Here is a 21139-nt window from a genome sequence, read left to right as displayed (position 1 = left end):
AGATGGGCGCCGTAGGGCTCTGGGAAAACGGGCCTCGTCCCCACTCACCCCACTCCATACCCTTACCCCGTCCTGGTCTTCTTTTGGTCCTGCTATGCCACGGACGCTCCCCTCCCTTCCCTGCCTCCGGGCTTCGTCCTGTCCCCACGCCCGGAAGCTTGTTCCCTCGCATTCTTCAGCCTCAGCCCAAAATAGCTCCTCTGCTGGGAGGAGTCTGTCACCTTGCAAAAGCAGACCCCACCTCGCTTCTCTGCTCCTCATGCTCCGCTGCATGGCACTCGCCATCATTTCTAGCGATCTCTGTCTCTTTACTTGCTGCCTCCCTAGATGTGAACTCCCGAGGTTGGAGATTTTGCCTGGCAAACAGTAGATCCTCCCTGAATAGATTTTGAGTGAAGGGATGAGGGATACAGAAGGGTGCTGGGAAGACTTTTGCTGGGGCATAAATAACTGGCCCAACCTAGCAGCCTTCAGCCTGCCTTAGAGCACCCAACCTCACCTTCCCAGGGTCAAGGCTAACCTCTGTGTCGGAGAAACCATAGCGCGTTCTGGGGGAAATGGCCCGGGGGCCCCATCCTCCTGGGGGTTTCCAGGCCCTGGAAGGGAACACGCAGTGCAGCACAGGCAGCTGTCTGGGGCGGGAGGCAGGGGCTGGTCCTCAGGCTGGATGAAGCAACCCTTGGTGCTCTTAGGAACCACCAGCCTGAACTCAGGGGATCCCGGGTCTCAGCCTAGTGCCCCCAATGGTCCAGGACTGAGCACCAGCCCTGAAGGGAGGGTCCACAGGTAACATCTTTCTCCTGCTGACCCCGTGACTCTCATGGAGCAGCCGAGCTGGATTTCAGAGGGGACATGTGTGGCCCAGCTCACGGAGTCCAGAAAGCCCAGTCGGGGAGGGGGGTGGTGGCTAGCTGGCCGTGGTAGGCATTAGAATCATGCCTCCACCCCCCAAAGATGTCCACATCCAGGACTTTGTCTTGTGTCCAACCTGAGGGCATCCGGCAATGGGGGGCGCGGGGAGTGATGAGAAAAGCCTGCTTGCAAACTCACCCCAGTTCTCCCAATTCTAAGCACTTGCCTTCTAGAAAACCCACATTCCCCACCTTTCACAAAACAGGATTTTCTCAGCAGAATCTGTGCCAGCTTCCCTTGGAGGTGGGCTTATTCTGATAAAAATCTGGCCACACAGGGGCACTGGGAGTCTGTTCAAGAGATTCTAAGTAAATCGTGGCGAGGAGGGGGCTTGGAGGGGGAGGCTGAGCACTTTCTCTAACCACCCAGAAGCAACCCAGCCCTGGGGCCAGCCTGGGTGTGTTTCTGTTCTGCACCTTGGGGTGGGGGGGGCGGTTGGAAGGGTGCTGAGCAGAGGGAGTGATCTCCTGGGGCTCCAGAACAAGTCAAGCTTCCCCCATTGCCACACTCACAACGCAACCTTCCGGCCACAGCCCAGACCCTTGCCCTGCCGCACTCGCTTGGCCCCGGCAGCCTAGCACTTGACCCCTGGGCTTGCATGTATGTGGCTGGATCACTGCCCGTGGCAGCCCTAACTCATCCTGTGGCCAAGACGGAGCAAACTCACCGCCTTACCAAACTTTGGGCCTGGCAGCCCCAAATTCTGCAGGGGCCAGGCAAGCAAATGCTTCGGCTGCAAGCAACTTCTCTGTTCTTACCGACAGGCTCTAATCCCGAAGAAGGACCCGAATTGGACTCAAACCATTCGTGTTGCTGCAGATTTATTAGCCAGTGGTAGAAACCCAGCTGGGCCCGTATGGGACACATGTGTAACTGGCACACATCTGGAGAAAACCTCCCACCCCTCGCCCCTCCCCTCGCGCTCAGAGCCGTTCATTCCCAGAGTGTCCCGCTGTGAGCTATGTTGGTGGATCTGCCCCTTTGGGCTCCCTCTCCTGAGGCACAGCAGGACACAGAATCGTTGACCAGAGGGCAACAGAAAGCCTAGGACCTATTCTACCAGGGGTCTCCCCTCCTGCAGAACAAGGTGCAAGGCCAAGGAAGCAGCCCATGCACCGTGGAGGACATCTCACCCTTGCACGTGCAGGCTTCCCAATCTCCGGGAATTCCCAACATACTTTCTCTTTTAAAATTTATTTCTAAGTAATCTTTACACCCTATGTGGGGCTCAAACCCACAACCCCGGCACACTCCACCGACTGAGCCAGCCAAGTGCCCCCAACTCATACTATCACCTCCAAGAAATTCCAGGAGGTCTTTGGACAAAGCCAGATTTCTGGATTCAGATGATGGGGCAATGATAAGGCTAAGGGCCAACAATCATTCCTTCAAGACACATCTGGAAACGACCAACTATGTGAAAGCTCATGCCGGGCACTGCGTGGGGTGTAGAGTTCAACATCTGGTCAGAAGCTTGGCAGGTAGACGGATGATCCCACCTTGATCCAAATGGGCCCCACCTCCTTCCCTCTGGGGGAAGCTATGGGTAGACTCTCTCCTGCGTGGAGGGATCTAACGTTAGGGCTGCTCCCCTGCAGGGTGAGAGGCAATCACACCAAAGCAGAAGTGTGGGTCCTTCCTCCATTAGGACACGCAGGCCAAGATGGCAGATGAGATGCATGGATGTTTCTAGACCCCAAAGTGCATGAGATCTCAAACAGAGGATTTGGGGGTGAGAAGCGGTAAGTTTGGAGGAGTCCCCATGGGTCTTGTCCACATGAGAGGCTTTCAAGAAATGAGAACTTTCTTCTTGAGAGGCCAACAAGAATCAAGCCTGAAAACCAAATGGGTTGCAACACTACTAGGGAAAAGGCTTCCGAGAGAGACAGTCACCCTCGGCGTGCTATCTGGAACCTTGGGGTCTCTTGACACTTATTGTTCAGGGCCCCCCGATGTCCCACCCCAGGGGGAGATGACAATGGGGGGGGATGGGCTCAGGGCACCATGTTCCACCACTTGAAGGAGAAGGGCTGCCGGCGCACGTTGGTGCCGCAGTGCACCTCCCCGTGCAGCATGTGGTACGGGGTGAAGTCGTCGATGAAGGTGCAGTGGAGGCCCAACGGCTCCAGCAGGGACCGCACCTTCTCCTCCAGGCAGCAGCGGCCGTCGATGATGGGCCCGAAGGGCTTGGGGATGCCCAGGTGCTTCCCCAGCACCAGCATGTTCACCTGCAAAGAATAGGGGTCCCGGGTCAGGGGCGACACTTCCTCATCAGCTCCACGTCAACACCTGCACCATACCTGGCCGGACCTGCGTCTGTCTTCCAGGCGACCCTGAAAACAGCTCCTTACTCTTGCACGCAGGGGAGAGGCACCGCGGTGGGGGAGAACTCTGGCCAGCTGTGCATTGCCAAGGGAACAACCGCTGAGCTCCCAGGGACAGCTTATTGCCCCAGCGACCGCCCTCCTCACTGGTGGATCGTGGCCGCGGCCATGTTTGTGCCACAGAAGCCCAGCTTCCTACGTTGGAGCTGATTGGACCAGGGCAGACATCTGACCCACGCTGGACCAATCAGATTCTCTCTCTCTCTGGTGTTTGAAGATGACCCGAGTGGGCCGGCCCGGTAGATCTCTGCCTACCTCTGTATCCGTGTGTGTGTTTATATTCCTCCCCAGGAACAGAGAAGCAAAGGAAGCCAAGCTGGGGCAAGGGAAGGGGGAGGGAGCAGATGACGGAGACGTAGAGATGAGAGATGGTCCCAGGCCCTCCTGAAGCCGCCACTGCAGCCATCCCTGCCCTCAGCTTTCATGGCAACCTTGCATTAGACCTCCTGCTCTGGCCGAAGCCGGCTCCTGTGGCCCCGTGTCTTGCAAGCACCAGAGGCACTTGCATAATTGCAAGCCTGCCTTAAACATGAGAGGAGGAGAAACTGAGTTTTGCAAATGGGGAAATCGAGGAGGGCGAAAGGTCAGCCAGAAAGGGGAAGGGAGATTGGGGAGATGTAGCAAGGGTGGTGTGGACAGGCCCCCTGTGAGGCCCTGATGATGGGCAAGCTGAGCTCCTCTGTGGGGGGTGGAGGTGGATGGGGGCTGGAGGAGGGGAGTGACAGGAGGGGAGGGGAGGGGAGGGGAGCTGGGTCATCTACAGCCACGCTACTCAAAGCGTGGTCCCCGGAGAGCAGCCTGAGCGCCACCTGGGTGCTGGTTAGAGGAGCAGCAGTGTCTCAGGCCCTGCCTCGGACCTGCTCAATCAGAACACATGGGGTGAGGCCCCAGCAGTCTACCTAGTCCAGAGGCAAAGCCCTCAGGACTCAACGGAAGACCACTGCTCCCACGAAGCCTTCTTGGATTGCCAGTCCTACCTCTCAGGCTGGAAGTGCTTTGTCCCACCTCTCAACTGCCACTTGGTTTTATTATACAAAAGACATCACTGGGATATGCCCTAAGAGAGGTGGAGAGAGTTTCTCTCTCACTAGATCAGACTCCCTCCTTGAAAGCAGCAAGCAGCCTTAATCATTTCTGTGTCTCTAACAGTGTACCCTAAACATATGGGGGATGGGGGTACAGCTGCGGGCTCAGACAGAGAACACAAGGGACATCTGAGCTTTCAGCTGACCTGCACTGTGGGGCACACACCACCTCATGCGATCATTGGTTCACTCCACAAATATCATGTAGGTCCCTGGGGGAAGTGAAGGGCCCTTCCCTGATGGCCCCTGAACAAAGGGCTTCGCCAATGAACATCCCATAGTGGCCAGGACAGTCGGCCAACTAGAGCCTTTCTGGGGCCCATCATGGGACCCTGATTCTCTCTGCCACCCCCATCAGTCACCGTAATCCCAAACACGGCAGCAACCAAATGTCTTGCCCCTCTGGGGAGCAGAAGCGTGGAGCCTAATCTGATGAAGCAGATTTAAGTCATGAACAGGGGCCTCACCAAGTCAGGGAAGAAGGCCACTGCCTTTCTCCTCTCAATCTTGAAGAGCTGAGGGATGTCGATGATGTCCTGCTCGGTCAGGCCCAGCTCCCGCTTGAGTACCTCCCGGTTCCAGTCGATGCAGCTCTAAGGGGGGTGGGTGGGTAGAGTTGGAGAGACCTTGCCAGCGTGCGTCGGGGGGAACCCAAGAGGTCATGTCTGGTTAAGGAGACAGGCTTCCCAGTTGCCCGTAGACCAGCTCTCCACACAAAACGTACCTGTCCTTGGGTCCCACCCCTCACAGGCCCGGCCGACTCGCTGGGCCAGCTCCAGAGTTTCCCAGAGCATTCCATCTTTGGCCCTCTTCCCTTCTCTAGATCTTTCACGCTTTAGGGGCTCTCCTTCAACCTCATGCTTGAAAATACCATCTAGACACAGACAACTCCCAAATGTCTGTGTCCCAGCCACTCTCTAGAGCTCTCTAGAGTTCTCTTTCCGGAACTCAGATTTACACATACAACCACCACTTGGCATCTTCGCCTGGATGTCTAATTGGCACGTCAGATAGAACGCGTCCAAAGACAAACTCTTCATTTCTACTCCCCTCTCCAGGCGCCCCCCCCCCCCCCCCCAGGGTCCTTCAGCTCTGTCATGGCAGCCACCTGCTTGTGCCAGAAGCCTTGCCGTCGTGCCAGTGACTCCATTCCCCTCCCTTCACACCCATCTTCAACAGGTGCCGCGGGCTCCACCTCTAGAATCTGTCCCCAGTGTGACCTCTTCACATCCCCTCCACCGCATCCACCTGGTGACAGCCACCCCAACCACTGCCTGGTTGACAACAGTGGCCTCCTAATTGGTCTCCTTGCTGCATCTGCTTTGGGGCCGCGTGGCAACCATCATAATGACCTCCAGCTGCGTTAGTAGACTTGACCAAGGGCCTTGCTGCCCCTCTGAAACCCTTCCTTTGTTCCCGCCCGAGGCCACACCTCCCTCCAGTTGCTAACAGCCAGTGGCGAGTACAACAAGGACACTAAGGCAAACCTATTTCTGGGAGACAGGGGACTCCTCTGCTGGCCAACAGCGGCTTGGGGAAACCTCCACGGTTTTGCTAAACTTGTCTGAGACTGCACGGCAGTACAGGATGCCCCGCTCGGCCTTCCTCCCCTCCGCTCCCCCCCAACACTCAGGGTCTGCTCTCCCAGGTCCCTCCAGCTCCGTTCCTCTTTCTCGGGGACAGGCACTGTCCCTAATAGGATCTCTGCATGTTGAACCCCGTCTTGGCATTTGCTTCTTAGAAGAGAGTGTGTTGGTATTCTGTTTGTCCTTCCGGAACCCCTACGTACCCTTCTCCCCTGCTCTGTGCCTTGGGAGGCTGGTCCTTGGCAATCAGGGGCTCCCATGCCCTCTGGCTTCTGGTCAGATTCAGCCAATGGGGCACTGACAGGAGGTGGGGGTGATAGAGTGCAGTTGGGATATTTGCTCCTGCACCTACCTCACTGCCAGGTCACTGCAGGCTGGCCAGGACGGTCACAGCTCCTGTCTCACAGCCCTCTTTTCATGGTGACCCATCCCATCCCAGTTCCAGTACCCCCCCCCAACTAATTCCTTCAGGTCTAGGTGTCACCACAGCTCCCCTCCCCTTAGCCTGGGGACACTGCACAGTCCCCTACTGACTTCCTCCAATCCTGCCTGTGCCTTTGTAAACATTCCCTTGGTAAAGCTCTTCCACCGTTATCCAGCTTGAAGCATTTCCTGCCGGGATCTGATGTCACCCCACCCACCCCTGCTATGAAATATTGCTATATTGTCAACACAGCAGCAGAGAGATTCTTTCAAAGCATAAATCAGATCGGGTCCCTCCTCTGCCCAAATCCCCTGGTGGCCTCATATCTCTGAGCCATAGCCAAAGTCCTTGTGGTCCCCTCCATCACTTGATGACCCAGCCTCCCCTCACTCCACAACCCCCTGGCTTGTCCCCAGACAGTCCATGCCCCTGCATTCTACCTCAAGGCCATCGTGTGGTCTGTTCCCTCTGCCTGAATGCACGTCCTTCCCACATGCACACAGCTTACCCTTCATTTCTCCGGGGGCAGAGGAGGGATTGGAGCCCCTGTCTGGGCCAGTTCCAGCCTGGGCTTTCACAGACACCGAGCCTCAGACTCTGTCCCCGTTGCTGTCCCCAGCCATGCCCACCTTCCGCTCACAGCCCTTGGCCCTGTACCTGCACAAACTTGTTGTAGCTGATGAGGTTTGCATTGGAGAGGACTTGGTTGATGGAGACGGTGCTGATCTGCTTGTCACCTGTGAGGGAGAGACCGACACTAGACGAGGGGCAGGAACAGTGCCAGCGGTGAGGGTCACCTGCTCTGGGAGGCAGCCGGGCAGAGGCCAAGTTCACAGCTACTGGTCTTGTGAGAACAGCTCTCTGGTCTTTCTGGACACTGGGTAGGCACCACCCAGCAGAGCTCAGCCTGGCCACTGTGCGAGCCTGGGCGTGGGAGGGGTGGGAGGGACAGGTGACCACAGCACCGTGCACTTTAGACCTTTCTTTGAGTGCACGGGAAGTGGTGATGACTTTTACTGGAAATGCCCACCTGTTTCAGGGCACTAGGTGGCGACTCCTTTCGCCGAGGGGCGGTAGTGGGGCCGGTCACCCACCTGCCCATCAGTGCCAGCCCCGATGGACACCACTGGACCCTGTCCCTGCCCTCCACAAGGCGACCGCCTGGCAAAGGGGCTTCCCGGAGGCCCAGCTTGGGGTCAGCCAGCTGGGGTCCGGTCCCAGCTCCGTCGCGTTCTTGCTGAGCCCCCTGGGCCAGTGACTTCCCCGACTTCCCCATGTTCTTGGGTATGGAGCGGGAGGGGACAGTAATCTGTGAGGTCAGCAGGGGAAAGGGCATGGAGCATGGCCTGGGGCGTGGCACACGGGGGGTGACTGATGAGCTGTGCTGGGCCTCCATGGCCACTGCTCCACAGGATGGGGCAGCACGGTGGCCGCGGGTGGCCTGACGGCTGTGAACGGCCGCCGTCTCCTTCCTAGCTGGGCGGCTGGGGTAACCGCTTGGCCTGTTCCTGGGTCTCGTTCACGGTCAGTGTGGTCCTTCCAGGAAAGATAAACATGGTCTTACCTCCATCTGGTACATAACACCTAGATTTGAGGCTTTTTAAGGTTTGGGCTCAGAGGCATTTAGCCATGGTCCCTATGGGAACAACGGGGCAGGGAAGACTATTCCTTTCGTCTTACAGCTGGGGCTCCAGGGTGGTGGCGGGAAGGGGATGAGGATCTTAAAATGCAAAGAAAGGGACTGGAAAGTTCTACCTGAGCGCTTCTGAGTTCTGCAGAAGCTTTTCTCTTGGAGGTAGGTTTGGCCCAGGATATCATTTACCACCTACGAGGCCAAGAAAATCTATGATCCACCCCTGCCCCCAGCCAAAGGTTTTTGCCCTGAGACCCCCAGGGACCCTGTCAGAGAGGAAGGCCCCTCTAGGAGCCACGTGGTCTTGGTGGGGAAAGGAATTTGAGCCAACAAGCTTGCCCATCCACTGTGGCCCACGCCAGCAAGCTCTCTCAGAGCTCCTTCTAAGCAAAATGAAAATGCGGGGCCCTTTGCTCAAAGAGCAGAGGAAAAAAAGTATCACCAAAAGTACTAAAAATATAACTTTGGCTTTCCTCCGCGGTCTCCCTCCTGCCCTAGCAGGTGTTTTTTTTTTGTTTGTTTGTTTTTTTTTTATCTTTATTTACTTTTGAGAGAGAGACAGAATATGAGCAGGGGAGGAGCAGAGAGGGAGACACAGAATCCAAGCTGTCAGCACAGAGCCCGATGCGGGCTCGAACCCACGAACCGCGAGATCGTGACCTGAGCCGAAGTCGGACGCTCCACCGACGGAGCCACCCAGGCGCCCTGCGTGTTGGTTTTTTACTTGCTATCGGATGTGGCGCTCCCTCGGCTATGGGACGCCTGCGTGGTGGGCACGGACCCTCGCGACAGCACTGGGACCCCCACCTGGAACTTTACACGTGCTGCCACACATCCCAGCCCGTGAGCCACAGAACCCACATGGAGCCAGACAGCTTCCCTTCCCACAGGCCCACCATCCCAAGCCATGGCCAACAGGTGCTCTCCAAGGGCCAGGGCAGCCTCTGTGCAGTGGACAGGAGGCTCACCCTTCCAAGCTGCCCACCACATCCCCTGTGGCACTGCTAGTCCAGGACAGGGACAGTTAATGCCAGCACCCCCCTCCCAGATGCCAAGGGGCGTGTGCATCCAGGCCTGCCCACTCCTGGTCTCCTGCTGCAGCCATCAGTGGGCAGGGGCAGGGAGGGGGTGGCCCGGTAGGCTGGGGCTCCAGGGAGCGAGGGGGGTACAGAGGGATCTCATCCCTGGGAGGCAGCAGGAGGATTCACACACAAGGCACAGATTATTAAGAATTTCAAGACAGTGAGAGCAGAGCATTAAACCTTCTGCGGGGAGGGCCCTGTCTGGTGACACTGGTGACGCACCCACGAAGCTGGCCACATCTCCACCCCAGCCCCGGGCAGTGGGGGCTGGGGGGGGCAAGGCGCGCGGTGGCAGTAAGGCTCTTGAGTTTTAGGGGACGGCCCTGCTCTAGAATTTTCCATCCCTCTCTCAAGCCCGATGACGTGTCCTGCTTTAGGTGAGGGGGCAGGAAGGCTGGGCTGAGGGACACGGCCCTGGTGCTTACCGACAACCCCTTGGAACAGGAGGGCCCTGCCGTGGCCCCACTTCTGCTTTTCCTGGAAGAGCTTGAAGCAGGCGTCAGGACTGGCCAGGAGCATCCGGAAGCCCTGTGTGGAGAGGGCAGACCCGCCTGAGCTCCCCTGGCCTCCTGGAGCTCATCCTTTGACTCAGACACCCGGGGACAGGCCGGCAACCCCGCTCCTCACCTTCCCATCGGGGGCAGGGACAAAGCTCAGAAACTCATCCACGTGGCCCACGGCCAACCAGTCCACAAAGAGCTCCACTGGGGGCTGCACCCTCTGCGCGTGGAGGAAGTCCCGCACCACCTGCGTGACCCGGCGGCCACTGGACCTGCGGCCCGAGGGGTTAAAAAGAGTTGTTTCACTTTAAAAAGTCTATGCAGAAATGGAATGAAAGAGTTCAAGGTTTCTGCAACATCTGAGCTTTTAAAATTGTTTTGAGAGAGAGAGAGAGAGAGAGAGAGAGAGAGAGGGAGAGAGAGAGTGCAGGGGAGGGGCAGAGAGAGAGAGAGAGTCCCGAGCAGACCACGCTGCCAACGCAGAGCCCGACGCAGGGGCTCGAACTCATGAACCGTATGATCATGACCTGAGCCGGAGCCAAGAGCCAGACGTTTAGCCAACTGAGCCACCCAGGTGGCCCGCAAGGTCTGATCGTTGTTTTAAACAAAAAGACACGCACCGTTCTGTAACCAGGAGAGACAACAAGCACGTACTCTTTCAATTCTGCTCGGGGTGAGCTCTTGTGCAGGGGCGGGACAGCTCAGTCCCAGTCACCCGGCGGGTGACCCACCAGGTCGTGCCATCCAGGCACATGCTCCGAGCCGCCCTCAGACCCACGCTCACGTTCTCCAAGAGCCTGATACTCAACCCTACCCCGCGCCCCGTGGCCAGGCGGCTCGTCTTTGAGTTTAACTTGGGTCTCTCTTGCTGGGGCCTCACCTTCCTGCACATCAGTGGGAAGAGAGGTGGACAAGGTCACCCCAAGAGGCCTCGCAGCCCCAGCCTCTTATGCTCGCGAACGTAAGCCCCGTTCTTCGTTTGCCCTTCTGCAGAGGTAGCTACTGGCATGGCCCAAACTTCCTCTTCCGTGGGATCCTGTGCTGGGGACAGTTAGTCCCTTATTTGACCTCAAGTCTGTCCTAACTGCTTTGTTGAATTTGGTTGGCCCGATGTCTTGGTCAATGCCGCAGCCAATAACCATTACCACATCATTCCTTTTCTTTCGCATCCGTATCTCTGTCACATGTGGAACAACAAATAATCTGTTATTCTGTGTGTGTGTGTGTGTGTGTGTGTGTGTGTGTGTGTGTGTGGTATGACATCTCGTTTTCTTTTCTTGCTTTTTTTTTTGGACATCTCATTTTCCATGTCCTATTCCTTCCTTCTCCTCTTCTCAGGAAAATATCTGATAGTAGTCATTTACATCATAGTATGAAAGCTCTTGAAATAGAATTTCCCCAGGACTGTTGAGACTTGAGGCTTCTTCTTCCCTAACTATTAATTAATAGATTGTATTAGCAGTATCGTCTATTTTCGGAATCAGAAGACCTAAGTTACGTCCTAACTGTGCATTCTGTGTGGCCTGTACCAGGTCATTCACCCTCCCTGGGCTCACTTATGAAATGAAAAGGCCGGACTGAATGGTCTCTTCGGTCTATGCCCCGTTTGGCCTTTTCAAACTCCCCAGGGTGAAGTACAGTGTCTGGTGAACAGCCCGCTGTACCACCATCCCCACATCTAGAACTAGAATTTTATCTTTCCATTCTGGCTCTCTCCCAGGAACAGAATGGTCCCTCACCACCCCAGCCACCGTCGCCGCCCTCCACCCCAGGAACACCTCTCCCTGCTCCTCTCTCACCCAGGCAGGTTGCCCCCGATGAGGATCCGCCCCAGGGGGTACTCTTTCCCATTGGCCACCACTGGGGGGCTGACCTCCAGGTTCCCGAAGGAGTCCAGGCCACTCACAGAGCTGTCTTGTGGTTCCCGCGTCACATAGCCGAAATCTGGACCCTGGTGAGGGGAATGGAGTCAGGCTAGCGGTGGGGGTCACCAGAAAGAGCTTGAATCACCTTGCTGGGCTCTGAGCTCCTTGAGGATGGGGCAGGAAGTGGCTGCCCATTCTTCAGATGGAAATACTGAGTCTAAGACTCAGTCTGACCTATTCAATATATTTTTTTAATGTTGTTATTTATTTTTGAGAGCTAGAGAGACAGAGCATGAGCTGGGGAGGGACAGAGGGAGAGGGAGACACAGAATCGGAAGCAGGCTCCAGGCTCTGAGCTGTCAGCACGGAGCCCGACACGGGGCTCGAACTCACGAACTGCGAGATCATGACCTGGGCCGAAGTCGGACGCTCAACCGACGGAGTCACCCAGGCGCCCCCTGACCTGTTCTATATTTCACATGTGCGCAGGGTCCTATGTTGGGAAACCTGTGAGGCCAGGGCTATAAGATCATTTTTGCTGATGAAGAAACTGAGGCTCGGCGCGGGGAGGTGACTCATGAAAAGTCACATGCATATGAGTAACCGAGCCGGGTTGTTCTGATTGCAGAGCCTGTGTTCTTAACAGCGGCACTGCCCGCCCCCGCCCCCTTACCTAGGGCCGCCGGATTTAGGAAATAAAAATACGGGATGCCCAGTTACATTTGAATTTCCGATAAACAAATACACTTTTAGTATAACTAGGTCCCGTGCGATGCTTGGTACATGCCTATACCAAAATGTTACTCGTTGCTTATCTGAAATTCAAATGTAACTGGGCATCTCTCGTATTTTTTTCTGGTCACTCCTGTCCCTAAAGAACATGGTTCCCAGTGCAGCCCCCTAGACCCTATGCCCTACACCCCAGTGTGGCCCTCGGGTAATGTCCCTCGGCCCTCAGAGCCAGGCAGCAGCCTGCGGTCTGGACACTCACCAGGATCCTTTTGTAAGGGAAGTCCTGTAGCTCTCCGTTCCTGGGGGAGTCAAAGACCACCGGGAAGGTCTTGTGTGGCGCCTGAACATAGCCCAGTTCCATCTCGTCCTGCGAACGAGAGAGACGCCGTGTGGACAATCCGCACTCGTTTGGCACTGAGAACCTTGGAGAAGACTGTTCATGCAGGTCCTTCGTCTCAGGCCTGCCTTGCCCTTCAGGGTGAGGAGGGTAGGGGTGTATGATGCCTGCTGGCTGGAGGAGGGGCTGGAGGCTCAGAGAGGGCACGCTTTTGCTCCGGTCACACAGCAAGACAAGAGGGAGTGAATGAGAAGGTGGATGTGACCCTGGGGGTGTCCCTGTGCCAGATCGGGGCAGAGTGGACACAGAGAGGGGCTCAGGGTGGCCCGACTTGGACAAATAAGTCACTGGACATCAGCCAGCACCTCTGGCCTCTACATGTGGTCGTGAAGGAAGGGCTGGCAGCTGGACAGGGCTGAGGGGACCCAAGGAGGTAGAGATCTGCCTCCTCAGATCGCTCAACATTCAACCCAGTTCAATCCTAAGCCCTCTGGTCCTGGAGGCAAAGGTGGCTCAGCACCGATGAACTCTATCTCCGATGAGAAGCTCACTGGTACGTGCCTGGCCCTGCTCTAAGCTCCTTATAAATATTAATTCCAGGAATCCTCATCATACACCTGCACAGAGGCACTATTGTTACCCATGTGACAGATGAGGAAAGCGAGGACCAGAGAGGTCTAATTTTTGTCCAAGGGCACACAGCTAGTCAGTGGCACAGCCAGGCTCCAAACCCAGCCCATCTTGCTCCAGACTCCTGCCCCGAGCTTCCACCTCACTGGAGGACCCTCCAGCCACGAAAGCTTCTGAGCTTGGCATTCAGGGTCTCCAGCTTCAGCGCCTCCCTTCCCAGGACCTTGGCCCTGGCCAACAAGAGTGCAAGACATTCTTTCTCGTGCCTCCCCTCTCTGGGCCCTTGCACATGCTGATCCTCTGCGAGGAACAGCATCGCGGGACCCCGGCACGGCCCTTACCAGCTCTGTGGCTCTGGGCATTTGCCCCCCGAGGGCTCCTCAGGTGGGTGACAGCAGGGAGGTGTCGAGAAGGTGAAAATGATACCACGCATGACCCCCCCCATAAGCGCTTGATAAACGGCAGCACCCATTGCCCATCCGGTCCTGCCCAGGTGTCCCTCCTCCGGGAGGTCTTTACCCATCCCCCAGACAGAGATGATGCCACCATCCCCCAAACCCTCTGGCACTTTGCCGACCCTGCCCCACCCCCCCACCCCACCCCCGCCCCCGCTGCACCTTCAGCTACGGGAGCGGGGGCTTTGTTGCAATAATTCACCACATCAGGGCTTCTCAGCCGCGGCACAATTGACACTCGAGGCCGGATCATTCCTTCTTGTGTATTCCCTGCAGGATGCTTAGCAGCATCTCTGAGCTCCACCCACTAGAAGCCAGTAGCACCTCCACCCTGGGTGTGACAGCCCCACAGTTGCCCAGATGCTGCCAAATGTCCCTAGGGGTACAGAGGTGCCTCCCGTGGGGAACCACAGGACCAGGCTGCTGAGGGCAGGGAGTGTGTCCCACACCCCCCGCCATCCCCTTCAGCGCCAGCCCCGTGCCTAGCCCACATCCTGTGGGCGAATGGGAGTTCAATCTAGTGTCAGGGTGTGTCTGGGTCTCCGGAAAGTTCTGGAGAGAAGGAGAGAGCTCTAGGTCTAGCAGGAGAAAAAGGAGCGCCCTGGGGAGGACACTCACAGCCCCCAGGTCCTTCTAAGAATTCGTAAGTGACCTCCTCCCACCCCCGCTTGGGATGCGCCAGCCTCGCCCTCCAAGACGCTGTCCATGGTACCTGGATCCAGCGGTCATTGCGGTTCTCGTTCTGCGGGCAGATGGTCAGCTTGCAGCCAGCCTTCCTGGCCAGCTCCGCCACGGCGTCCACAAAACATGTGTTGTTCCTCACGCTGCAGACAAGCCCAGGGAGAGGGGCTCAGGACACAGCCACGTCTGGAGACCAGAGGGGCCTCCGGGGTCAGAAGGACACCTGCTGTCCCCACCCCCCCCCCCACACACACACACACTCACCGGCACACGTAAACCTCCAGGGGCGGCAGGGTGCTGGGCGTCATAATCCAGGGTGCCACACGGAACACCACGGTGTCAGTGAAGATCGGGGACTCGGAGAAATCCTACAGAGGGGGAGGAGCAGAAAGGGAAGAGCGCCGGCCTCGGAATCCACAGGCCTGGCTGAGTCAAGGACCACGTGGACCCTGGGCAAGCCGCTGGCACCTCTTAGTTTCTAGAGAGGCACCGCAGGGTGGTGGAGAGGTCTGGGACCCTTCATGCCAGCGGAGCCCCTCCCCCCCCCGGCGGGGCCCTGGGGGGGCCCCCCCCCCCCCCATCGGCCACCCCTACCTCGTTGGAGTCGTCCAGCAGGGTGACGTGGAAGGACACGAGCCCCGTGAAGCTGGCGTCAGGGAAGGAGAGCCCCTCCACGAAGAAGCGCTCCTCGTCACCGTGGAAGTGGGGCACCTCGTACGACACCTTGTTCTGGCCCAGCACGTGCCTGTAGGCCTCGCACGAGTCCTCGGGACCTGGGCGGGGACGGAAGGGATGGCCGTGACTCCCAGGTGGGCCCGCAGAGCACCGGGGGCGCAAGAAGAAGCCGCCGCGCCAACCTCTCCAAAGAGCCTCAAGCCAGACCGCAGCCCCCACCTCTGCCCTCCCGCCGGCAAAGGAGCGACAGGGGCTCGATACCCAGTGTGGGCACGGCCCGGGGAGAGGCCGTTCCTCTCTGAGATGGCTGTTCAGACCTCCCGCAGGACGATCTGGCAACATCTCACAAAGTCCCGTCTGCTCCTAAGCGAGCAACCCCGTGGCCAGGAGTTGATGGAAATCTGTACGTACAGATACACGTACAAGGGGGTCCGCTGGTTCTTTATCTGGTCACTGAACAAATATTTACAGGGCACCTCCTCGGCACCGACAGGGCACGGTTCTAGACTCAAGAGCAAACCGGGAGCAAGGCCCGTGCCCTCGAGGCGCCTGTACTGTTGCAAAATCAGAACACTGCCAACAACGGGATGTTCAGGGCACTGGATGTGTTATGGCACATCCACGCTTTGGAATACCACGCAGCTGTGGACAAGAACGAGGAGGAGCCGGATGGATACAGAAAGGGGTGTCGGGTATATGATTCCGTGGGAGAAACCGCTGGGAAAGTAGAAGACGTGCACGCCACGCACAGAGACAAGTGACGAAAAACACAGAGCACATCGTTAACAATGAACACGTGTTAAGAGTCAGGTTTAGGGGTGAGGATAGGGAACTCTCATTTTTATTTAAAAATTTTTAATATTTATTTTTGAGAGAGAGAGAGAGAGAGAGAGAGAGAGAGAGAGCGAGCGGGGGAGGGGCAGAGAGAGAGGGAGACACAGAATCCAAAGCGGGCTCCAGGCTCCGAGCTGTCCGCACAGAGCCTGCCGCGGGGCTCAAACTCACAAACCGTGAGATCATAACCTGAGCCGAAGTCGGACGGGAGCTCAACCTACTGAGTCACCCAGGCGCCCCAGGGAACTCTCATTTCTTTAGCCACATATACTTCTATAGTGTTTGATCTTGTTAACAATGAGCATTTTATTACTTGCATGCGTGTGCATCTTTAAAAGATATTTTATGTCCTTGCTCGTATGTGTGATAAGAGCATTGTGGCTGTGTGAAGAAAGCCATTTTTTGGGTGGGGAGGGAGATGCACGCTGAATTATGCAGGGGCACTAGCCATAGTGTCTAGGAATGGCTTTAAAATACTTCAGCAGGGGCACCTGGGTGGCTCAGTCGGTTGAGCGTCTGACTTTGGCTCAGGTCATGATCTCGCGGTCCTTGAGTTCAAGCCCCGCATCGGGCTCTGTGCTGACAGCTCAGAGCCTGGAGCCCGTTTCAGATTCTGTGTCTCCCTCTCTCTCTGCCCCTCCCCCACTTGCACTCTGTCTCTCTCTCTCTCTCCCCCTCTGCCCCTCTCCCCTGCTCATGCTCTCTCTCTCTCTCTTTCAAATAAACAAATAGGGATGCTTGGGCGGCTCAGTCAGTTAACTTCAGCTCAGGTCACGATCTCACGGTTCATGGGTTCGAGCCCCGCCTCAGGCTCCATGCTGACAGCTCAGAGCCTGAAGCCTGCTTTGGATTCTGCGTCTCCCTCTCTCTCCGCCCCTCCCCTGCTCGCTCGCTCTCTCTCTCTCTCTCTCTCTCTCAAAAATAAAAGAAACATTGGGGCACCTGGGTGGCTCAGTCGGTTAAGCATCCGACTTCAGCTCAGGTCATGATCTCATAGTTCGTGGGTTCGAGCCCTGTACCAGGCTCTGTGCTAACAACTCGGAGCCTAGAGCCTGCTTCTGATTCTGTGTCTCCCTCTCTCTCTCTGCCCCTCCCCGTTCACGTTCTGTCTCTATCTCTCAAAAAATGAATAAACATGAAAAAAAATAAAATAAAACAAAACAAAACACTTGAGCAAACAGGATCAACGGAGCGAGAGAGGCAAGACAGCGGTAATTGTCGAATCTGAGTGGTTGGCCTGTGGGGGTCCATTACTATTCTCTCTACTTTTGTGTATGTTTGAAGTTTGGGTAATAAAAATTTCTGAACGTGCTTGAAATACATTTTTTAAATCGATCCATCCAATCAAATGGCCTTGGGCCACAGCTGCCCGGGGGCCCCAGCGGACCTGCTTTGAAGTTCCCACACCTGACTGTGCTTCCTCTGACCCCCAAGGCAGGCTGGAAGCCAGAGCAGGGGCTGCCCTCCGGCCCACGGTGGGGAAACTGAGGCCCCTCTCCCCAGCAGTGGGGGTGTGGGGGATGGGCATGAACTCACCGCAGGTGTGGAAGACCCGGGCCCACTTGGCATCATAGCTGGAGGTGTGGAGGATAAGTCTGTGGTCGTCGAAGAGGGCGGCGGGGCCTTGGGTGCGCAGGACCATGACTGACATGTCTTCCAGGTCTGTGGAGCCAGACAGGGGCGGCAGCTCAGGGGGCCTGTGACACTCTGTCTTCTCCTCCTGCCCACCGTGCCCCCCAAGGGCAGAGGGTGCCAGGATCCGGGTGTCCGAGCCCCAGCTCCGCCCACCCTGCGAAAACACTGGAAACCATGAAGGCGCCTCCGTTTCCTCACCTGCCCGGAACTCTAGAAAGTGCAGAGGGGCCAGCCCAGTGCCTGGCACGTGACAGGTGAGAAGGTGTGGGGCGGGCAGGCCACCTGGCCGGGTGCAGGGGAGGGTTCTGGTCTCAGTGCCCCAGCCCGTCACTCCCTGCTGGCACAGACAGGCCCCTCCCTCCCTGAGCCTCAGCGCTCCCCTCTCTGAAACGAGGGACAGATGCGTCCACTTTCAGAGAGGCCGTGTGCACCCATGTGTAAGGCACCTGGCCCGCACCCCAGACAATCGCCGAGGCCTTCCTCACGGGGCTGTGGCACGCAGCGTGGGACAGACTTGGATCTCGGGATGTCCTAAAATGCAGGCCAGGGACAGACGTCCGGCGGGGAGGCAGGCCTTGGGGTCGGGAAGCTTCGGACCTGCCACAGGCGGGAATCCCGGCGGGGAGGCGGAGCGGTGACCCTGGGCTCCCCCTCACCTTGCAGGCAGTGCACGTGCTGGTCACAGTTGTCCTGGTTGTAACAGTTCGCATCATCCTTGTCACAGTTCACCAGCAAGATGGCTCCATAGCCACTGGGCCCCCAGACCCACTGCCGCTGTCCATAGCAAAGCATAGCTGGTGATGGGGCTCAGACCGGACCTGAGCCCCCGCCCCGCAACTCCTAACCCCACCTCTTCCTCTTCACCCTCCCTGTGAGGGTAGGTCCACTCTCACTGAAGCGCTTCCTGCACCTGATGTGGCAATGGCTCCCTACTGCCCACAGCCCCAAGTCCAGACCACGCAGTGGTCTTTCATGGCCAACTGTGATGTGTCACCAGCCAACGTCCCCTTCCTCAACAGGCAACCTCCTGATGACAGATCCATTCCTGGCTCCAGGCCTTGGCTCCCACCATTCCCTCCACCCGGAATGCCCTCCCTCTTGCATTGCTTTAGAGCCTAGCTCACATGGGCTTCCTTGCTGATACGGCCCACCTGGACCTCCTGCTTTGACCTCCCAAGGCATTGAATGCCACCACAGTCCAGCCCCAAGTCCTTGAACAGTTTCATTCTTGGCAGAGTTCCCTTCTCACCTAGATCAGAAGGCTGGCACGCCATGGCCCGTGGGTCCCAGCTGGCCCACTGCCTGTTTTTGTAAATAAAGCTTTATTGGAACAGTCACATCCGTTTGTTCGATGTTAACTATAGCTCTTTGACACTACAATGACAGAATCGAATAGTTGCAACAGAGACCCTTTGCAATGCCTAAAATATTTAGTATCTCATGTTGCAGAAAAAGTTTGCTGACCCCTGACCTGGATTCAAATTCCCAAAGGACTTTTTGCCACAACGCGAGGCCCAGCCCAGGCCTGGGCATCTTTATAACTTGATAATTCTCGGTAACGTTTTTGTTCTCCTGGGAAAAGAAGATCCCCCAGTCATGCCTGGCTCCCATTTGGCTCCCGTGACCTCGGCAGCAGCAGGGAGGCAAGGGGCCCCTCTTAACCCAACCTAGGTCAACTCCAAACTCCAGGCCCCTTTCTGGGCCCAGATCGAGATGCCCTACCTTGTCCACGAAGCTCCTGTTCTGTCTGCCCTCACAGTTCAGGTCACAATCCAGAGCGATGTCTGCAAGGGGAGCGCGGAGATTAAGTTACTAGGGGGTGCCCAGGAGTCCAGCACAGGTCTGTGGCCTCTGTTTCTCAGCCTCAATCTCAGGACCCATCTGGAACTGGGCAGAGAAAGTCATTTCTAAGAAGACACTGTCCAGAGGTAGAAGCATCTGAATGAAGCCCCTTTCCTTGAGCTGGGGAATGAAGCCTTGGGGAAGAAGGAGGGTAAGAGGAAAGGGCCAGGTCAAAGGCTGCCCCCCTCTGGGAAGCCTTCCCCGACTCCTCCCTCTTCTGCATCCATACAGCCCTCACTGTCTGGGGCCCACCCTATACTGAGCCCAGGTTCTCCTGGACATTCTTGGTCTCTATGAAGCTGGGGATGGGGCAGTGAGCCTGGTCGTTGGTGTTAGACGATGAAGATGTGAATCTGGGCTCTGGCACCTACTGGCTCTGTGGCCTCTCTGAACCTCAGCTTTATCCTATACTCCCCAATCCCAGCCCCCATCCCACATTCTCAATGTTTCTCCCTAGAAAGCAGGGAGATCTTATAGCACAAATGGAGCATTTGAAGGAGAGAAAGAGAGAGAAGGAAAACTCGAAACGATTTTTAAATATGCAAAAAGATACCCACTCACCATGCAACAGGCGGGTGAATCTCATAAACATAGTGGAGGCGAAAGAAGCCCAACCCCAAAGAATATGTTCAATATGGTTCCATCCACGGAAAACTCAAAGACGCAAAAATAGACTATATTCCTTATATATGCATATCCAAGTGAGAAAACCATAAAGAAAAACATGGAAATACTTATCACAAGATAGTGGCTAGCTCCAGGGGAAGGAGGGAGTTATAATCAGATTTGGGGACTTCGGTGTGCCAGTCATGTTCTAGTTCTTGACCAGGGTGATGGTTGTTCAAGTGTTTGCTCTGTAATTATTCGCCAGCTACACACGTGCACGCGTGCACATGCATCCACCCCCCCCCACACACACACAGAGCTTTATGCACTTTTGTGTGTGTATATTTTCCAGGGGATAAGGGTGTGGGTTTGGGGAGGGAGCGGCAGGGAGATACCCAACCTCAGTCCTAACTAAAGGAAGGCAAACTAAAGCCAAACAGGGTAACTAACTTCTCAGCCCGGGCAAAATGGAAAAGGCTGACAATGCAGTGTTGGCGAAGGCAATCTCACATGCTGTTGGCAGCTGTGTGAGGTGAGATGGTCTGTTTGGAGAGCAGCTTGGCGGCCTCTACCAAAATTGACAAGCCCTAGTCCCAGCGTAAACCCCCCAAATTTACAAGGCACATTCTGCTTCTAACAGCACCTCCTGCAGACAGAGCATTTTCAACTTTCTTGCAAAGTGCTCTGCAGGGACTTGGACCCACGCCAACTCCCACCCACCGTCAAGGAGCTCCCTGGTTCCATATCCTTGGCAACACTGAGTTAAGCATCTTTCCATCTGGGTTCTGATCACTGAGGCTTTCTCTTCTGCGAATTGCTTGTTCATATTTTTTTGCCTGTTTCCATTAGGTTGTCTTTCTTTTTCTTAGGGATTGGAGTTCTCCGTTATCTATATGCACCGAATCAGCCATATGCTTTGCAAATTTCTTCTCTTGGTCCAGAATTTGATTTCTTTTTCTTTTTTTCTTTTTTTTTTTTTAAGTAAGTTTAAGCCCAATGTGGGGCTTGAACTCATGACCCCAAGATCAAGAGTCTCATTCTCTACGGACTGAGCCAGCCAGGCGCCACCATAGTTTGACTTTTTACTTGTCCTCTGTTATATATAAGTTTTCAATTTTAATAGAGTCTAATGTATCAATCTTCTCCCTTATGGTCTGTGCCTTTGTTTTGTCTTGTTAAAAAAACACCTTGCCTACCCTGAGGTTGGAAAGATATTCTCTTCTAAAAGCTTTACAATTTTG

The 21139-nt window shown here is 56.2% G+C and overlaps 1 protein-coding gene across 1 annotated transcript in view; it reads right to left on the bottom strand.

The window, feature by feature from the left end:
* Nucleotides 1-1716: 1716 nt before the first annotated feature.
* Nucleotides 1717-21139, bottom strand: part of PADI3 (peptidyl arginine deiminase 3) — a 31374-nt gene continuing 11951 nt past the window's right edge. The window contains exons 4-16 of the mRNA XM_040462583.1: nucleotides 19173-19234; nucleotides 18107-18224; nucleotides 17352-17477; nucleotides 14901-15079; nucleotides 14571-14674; nucleotides 14338-14449; nucleotides 12463-12570; nucleotides 11406-11557; nucleotides 9734-9878; nucleotides 9532-9634; nucleotides 7049-7128; nucleotides 4849-4974; nucleotides 1717-3140 (exon numbers count right to left, since the gene is read on the bottom strand). Of these exons, the coding sequence (XP_040318517.1) occupies nucleotides 2907-3140; nucleotides 4849-4974; nucleotides 7049-7128; nucleotides 9532-9634; nucleotides 9734-9878; nucleotides 11406-11557; nucleotides 12463-12570; nucleotides 14338-14449; nucleotides 14571-14674; nucleotides 14901-15079; nucleotides 17352-17477; nucleotides 18107-18224; nucleotides 19173-19234 (1649 nt within the window). The 3' untranslated portion in view covers nucleotides 1717-2906. The remainder of the gene's footprint in view (nucleotides 3141-4848; nucleotides 4975-7048; nucleotides 7129-9531; nucleotides 9635-9733; nucleotides 9879-11405; nucleotides 11558-12462; nucleotides 12571-14337; nucleotides 14450-14570; nucleotides 14675-14900; nucleotides 15080-17351; nucleotides 17478-18106; nucleotides 18225-19172; nucleotides 19235-21139) is intronic.

The sequence above is a fragment of the Herpailurus yagouaroundi genome, unplaced genomic scaffold (assembly GCF_014898765.1).
Source record: "Herpailurus yagouaroundi ecotype Mexico unplaced genomic scaffold, PumYag 77, whole genome shotgun sequence".
NCBI lineage: Eukaryota > Metazoa > Chordata > Mammalia > Carnivora > Felidae > Herpailurus > Herpailurus yagouaroundi.
The sequence above is the reverse complement of the archived record's forward strand: the minus strand, read 5'-3'. Positions and strand labels throughout refer to the sequence as shown.